The sequence below is a fragment of the Octodon degus genome, unplaced genomic scaffold (genome assembly GCF_000260255.1).
Source record: "Octodon degus isolate 3935 unplaced genomic scaffold, OctDeg1.0 scaffold00090, whole genome shotgun sequence".
NCBI classification, from domain to species: domain Eukaryota; kingdom Metazoa; phylum Chordata; class Mammalia; order Rodentia; family Octodontidae; genus Octodon; species Octodon degus.
Window position 1 is genome coordinate 8,165,215 of NW_004524666.1, and position 5,498 is coordinate 8,170,712.

At 41.8% G+C, this 5,498-nt stretch overlaps 1 protein-coding gene across 2 annotated transcripts in view; it reads left to right on the forward strand.

Moving 5' to 3' along the window:
• Armc2 (armadillo repeat containing 2) overlaps positions 1-5,271 on the forward strand; it is a 106,325-nt gene extending 101,054 nt beyond the window's left edge. For both annotated transcript variants that reach the window (XM_004637510.2, XM_023722327.1), the window contains one exon: positions 5,022-5,271. In XM_004637510.2, the coding sequence (XP_004637567.1) occupies positions 5,022-5,179 (158 nt within the window). In that variant the 3' untranslated portion in view covers positions 5,180-5,271. The remainder of the gene's footprint in view (positions 1-5,021) is intronic.
• The last annotated feature ends 227 nt before the right edge of the window (positions 5,272-5,498 follow it).

Here is a 5,498-nt window from a genome sequence, read left to right on the forward strand (position 1 = left end):
AAAAAAAAAAAAATCAAGAAATAAAAACATCATAGCATTGGGCATGGTTGGTACTGAGAGTTCTCAAGTAGTTATCTAAGTCTTTACTAGCCAGTGCTGGATTGGCAAGGGGGACAAATAGTTTCTTGTGCCAGCCATGCCCCCAGAATGCTGAGCATCATTCAGGGGGCTCTAAAGATCAGGTGGGAGCCCAGCACGGTGACACAGAGCTTTAATGTCAGCATTCTGGGAAACCGAGGCAGGAGGATGAAAGTTCTAGCCTAGCCTAAGGCAACTTAGTGACTTAGACTGGATCTAAAACTTAAAAAGGGCAGGGGATGTAGCTTAGTACGAAATCCCTAGGTTCCATTTCTAGCACCAGGGTGAGGAGCACCAGGGTGGGGTCCTGCAGAGATCTGGAGAGCAGCCATCTTTCCTCCATCCCCTATCTTAGCCACTTGCTTTTCAGGAATTTTGGAAGGAGCTCTGGGTGTTTGTGTCATTTGCTTTTGTGACAGAAGGTAAAAGGAATGCTTGCTGTTGCGCTAGGAATTTCTGATTTATCTCTTGATAAAATCTGGTTGCGTGGTGATCTATAGCCAGAAAGAAGGAAGAGATGAATGAAATCTCTGCCCTCTTTGCCACCTCCTGATTCTTTTATTCTTTGGTGGTTAAGTACAGCAGGAATATCAATAAAGAGGCAGGCGGTTCAGATCTCAGTTAAGGAGTGCTTACCAGGGGATAGTATCTGTCGTGTGGAGGTCTGGCCTGGATGGGTATCATCTCATTGCCTATATTTGGTCGTAACCTGTCCAGATTTCTGTTCCTTGGCCATTTCAGTCCCTGCCACCTGAAGAAGTCATTCAGAATCCAAGGCCAGGTGGGGGACCTTCTTAAACTTACTAAAGACCCTGTCTCCTGGGGAACTAGAGAGAAGAGGATTTATTTGTGCATGTGTTTATTTGTAGGAGGGTTGAACCCAGAGCCTTGGTACTGAGCTATATATCTCTAGCCATTTATTTATTTATTTATTTATTTATTTATTCGCATAACTGGAGATTGAACTCAGGCCCTTGCGCTTGCCAGGGAAGCGCTTATTCCACTAAGCCATCACCACGGCCCCTCAATTATTTTTCAAAGATAGCTTTTTTTTTTTTAAAAAAACTATTTTTAGAACAGGTTGCATTTTTAAACCACAAAGACTCACACTGAAGAACTGAGAGCTATTTTTGGAAATAATAGCAAGCTGATTGATATAGTAATAAAAATTCCCTTTTTCTTGCAGGGTCACTGGGGAAAACATAATTGACATTTGCGTCTTTCTGGAAAGAGGCTTTATAATAACATTGCCTAAACTTTCTGGTATACTGCAGTTACTTCTTATAAATTCATGACTGCTGTGTTTACCTGGAAGTTCTGAGCATTAGTGCCTGGCGTTCCAGTCACCAGAGCCCCTCTCAGGAAGCGCATGTTGTGTGCAACTGGTTGTCACCGGTGGGAAGAACACTAGGTGATTGTGTATTCATAAGTTAGGAGGAACCTGGCACTCAGGTTTGGTGATGAGGCCTCTGCCAGGCAGCTATCAGGTGCTTCCGGGACGGATGAGGACTCTGGCTCATGAGAGGAAGATCAGGACAGGATGCATCCCTGCACCAGCCACCTGAGCTGGAGAGCAAGCCACAAGATAGTGACCTACCACCGCAGTGCCGTGAGCTGTTGTGGTGATCGTGTTCCTTATCAGTGGCAGGTTTATTGTTTTGAGTTTTTTTAAAGACTTTCTAATAACTTTATTTCAAAATTTAATATTCAGGCTGTGGTTTGTCTGATTTTTTTTGAGACAGTATCTTGCTAGGTAGCCCAGGCTGCCTCTGACTCACAGGATTCCTCCTGCCTTAGTCTACTGAGCAATGGGATTATAGGCATGCACCACCTCGCTTGGCTTTCAAATGTTAGTATATTTGAAAGTATGAAGTGCACTAAGAAAGGTAAAGAAACCAATTATTAAACCAATTATTAAAAATAACGTTATGTACACCAATTGTTTTCATTCTGTGGGTTATGAAATCTATTTAGTTGGTTGTAATCAACCTTTATTTTGGAGGAGGGTCTCACTATGTAATTCATGCTGGGCTTGAACTCACTCTGTAGCCCTGGCTAGCTTTGAACTCAGGGTGATTTTCCTGCCTTAGCCTCTGGGGTGCTGGGATTTTAGGTTTGTACCACCATTCCGGCTCCAACATTTTGTAAAAAATAAAATAATTAGTCAAGTGTGATGGCTCACAGCTATAAAGATCTGGTCTTAAAATTTAAAAATGAGAAGGTCTTAGGATGTAGCTCAGTGTGAAGGCCCTGGGTTCAATCCCCAATACTGAGGGGCCTGGGGTGAGAGGGAAGGTAGCAAAGAAACAAAGAATCAGAATATATTACATCTAGTAAATCTAACATGAAATATGTTACTTGTATATAACTTAGTAGTGTATACAGAATTATAATGGTAAATGAATTTCCTACTATGGGTCACAGTAAGTTTGAAGATCATAGATCTACATTTTAATTAAATCTGTCTCTGCTACCTTTTAAAGTACAAGTTCAAAGCTTCAATACCCAGTATAATGTAAATACTTGATTGGCTATGTTTATGCTGAAGCTTTGTGCTGCATGTGTTTCCTTTCTCTTGTTGTTTAGCTACTTTTGTGTCTTGTTTATCCCAATTTAAAACTGATACCATCTGAATATAGATAAACTAATTTCTAAATATTGGTAGGCTGAAACTCAAGAGTCACAAAGTCAGAAAGAGAAAGAGCAAGAGAAAGGAAAGAGGGGAGAGAATAAAACTAGTGGAGATTTTGCTGATAATCATCAAATTCAATCGAAACCCCGGGCAGAGGAAGGGTCTGCACCGTGGTGGGCTAGGCTGCTCACGCTTGGGCAGCTCGGGAAGGAAAGGCATAAAACCAAAGGATTCCTTTCTCAGCTGAAGTCTAGAACTCGGCAAATCTGGGAGGAAGTGAAAGGGAAGATGAACTCTGAAGAAATTCAGATTTCAAATCACTAGAAATCTGAAGTCACCGAGAACCTAGCCGGCAGGAAGTAGCCAAACAGGAAGGCCTTTGAAGACGTCAGGCGCACTCTGCGCTCCCAGCAAGGCCTGGCTTATCTGGGGGGAGGGAAAGCCTGCTTTGCCTTCAGGGTCTCCATGGAGTGCCTTGCTGAAGTGTTTGTGTCTGCCTGGAACTTATCTCAGAGCCTTGGATCTGTCCACTTGGCTGAGAGGGAGAGGCAGAGGCACATGCTGGGATTGGACACTCCTTTATCTTACGCTGGGTGGTGACAGTAATAGCTTTAGGGCCAAAGTACACATGGAGCGTTCACAAACACTCAGTATAGAAAAGCTGATGTACACAAAGCAATGAAAACTATGTTTGGAAATTATCTAAGTAGCAGCGTTTGTGGTCATTTGGGGACTTAGTGGTTGTTATTTAAGAAGTCAGCCTCAGGCCACAGACCTCGGAAGTGGCAGAGCCAATTTTCTGACTGGCAAGCAGAGCTCTTTCCTGGTCTGTCCCATGCAGGGTGAGCTGGGGCCCAATATAAACAAGTAAAAATGTGGCAGCAAATTGGTACAGAAATTTTGGGGGCCATGTATCTTCCTACTTGGGTTGAATATACCCATGGTGTTCACAGAATTTAGGATGTCTTTGCATAAAAAATGACTTTGAAGTTGTAAGTTTGCATTCTTTTCATGTTTTAACAAGTGAATTTTTTTTTTCATTAACTATGACCTTGCTTGGGATTTTAACACTACCTGGAATTCTCCAAGTTCCCCAATGATTGGTTATTAGAGAGAGTGTGGGGCTGGGGGCATGGGTTGTCTTTTTAAAGAAGTATATCCCTACTGTTTTGCTAGCTTTTTAAAAAATATATATATTTGGTACAGGGTCTCACTACACAGCTTGGACTCCTAGTGGTTCTCCTGTTTTCAGCCTCCCCAGAGCTAGGATTACAGGCATGTGCCACCAGGCCCAGTCTCAGTTGCCCGCTCAGTGTGGGCAGGAGGGGGATGGCGCAGCAGCATGGCATGTGGTGCTGGGGATCGAACCCTGGTCCCTGCACTTGCCTAAGCAGGCGCTTAGTCCTCTGAGCTATCTTGCTAGCCCTCCTACTGCTTTGAAGCCAAGAGAATTTTAATTTTTGGTAAAGTTTATTCATTTAGTTTTGCAGTGCTGAGGCTTGACCCTCACTTGATTCCTCACTCTTGCTAGGAATTGCTCTATCAAGGGGCAGCCTCCCTCATTCTTTGGTCAAGTATCAAATTCCACTGGCCAACTTTTCCACAGATTTCTTGACTCCTTTTTATATCTGTTAGTCATTCAGATAAATAATTTTCCCAATGCATATGTAAGGATGTAACCTATTAATACTTTGCTTATTCTAAGAAACTACAATCTGATTTTAGATGCAAATTTACATGTAAAAAAGAAATTCAAAGAAGTTCAATTCAGTTTAGAGGTTTTTTTTTTTTTTATTAAAGAAAACCATTGTCCTGTTAACAGACTAAAGTATGTTTGTTTTAAATATTTGTCAAGAATAAAAGAGCAATAAGCTGAGCATGGTGGGTTGCATCCACCTGTAATACCAGCACTCAGGAGGCTGAGGCAGGAGGATTATGGTGGGTTTGGGGCCAGCCTGAACTGCATAGTGAAACCCTGTCTGAAAAAAGACAGACACACAGACACACAGAAAGGTCTTTTCTTAAAGACTTTTACACTGAGTACAGTGGCTGGCACTTATAGTCCCAGCTATTTGCAAAACTTGAGGCAGGAGAATCACTTGAATCCAGGAGTTTAGGACCCGCCGGGGCAGCATAAGGATCCCCCTCTCAAAAACCAAACTGAGAACTTTTTAGTCCCCAAAGCCTATCTTGTGTCATGTTGGTATTAAAGATGACCCAGGGTGAGTTTTACTCAGGTCATCAAACATAAAACTGCTTAATGGCATTATATTTCCAAATAGTTACTGTGATTTTAATTTTTCTGATACAGATGAGGAGCTAGTACTGGGTAGCAGTTTTGATCAAGACATAAACGACTATCACAAGCTGCACTGGGAAACAGAATTCAAGCCTGTGGCGGAGCAGCTCCTGAGCCGCATTCGGAGTTCTCGCGCCTCCCTGGCCCCGCTGCCTGTCCCTTCCCTCTGACCTCAGCCGTGGAAGCAGGTCACCCTCCTTCTTAAGCAGTGATTACAAATGTAAACTTTTTTTTAGTATTAAAGAAGTATTGAAAGTTTTTAAGGTACAGATTGTAGTGAATAGTATTTTAAAATAAATACGCATTTCTTATTAGGTATGGAAAAATGAATATACATGTTATTTATTATGAGAAATGTAAGTTGAAAATATGTACATTTTAAAAAATAAATGTCTTTTTCTCCTATTCTCCTAGTAATTTAGTGTTAGTTTTGAAATCCCAATTTAACAATTTGGGAATTCAAGTGCTTTATTAGTTAAATGAACTGTG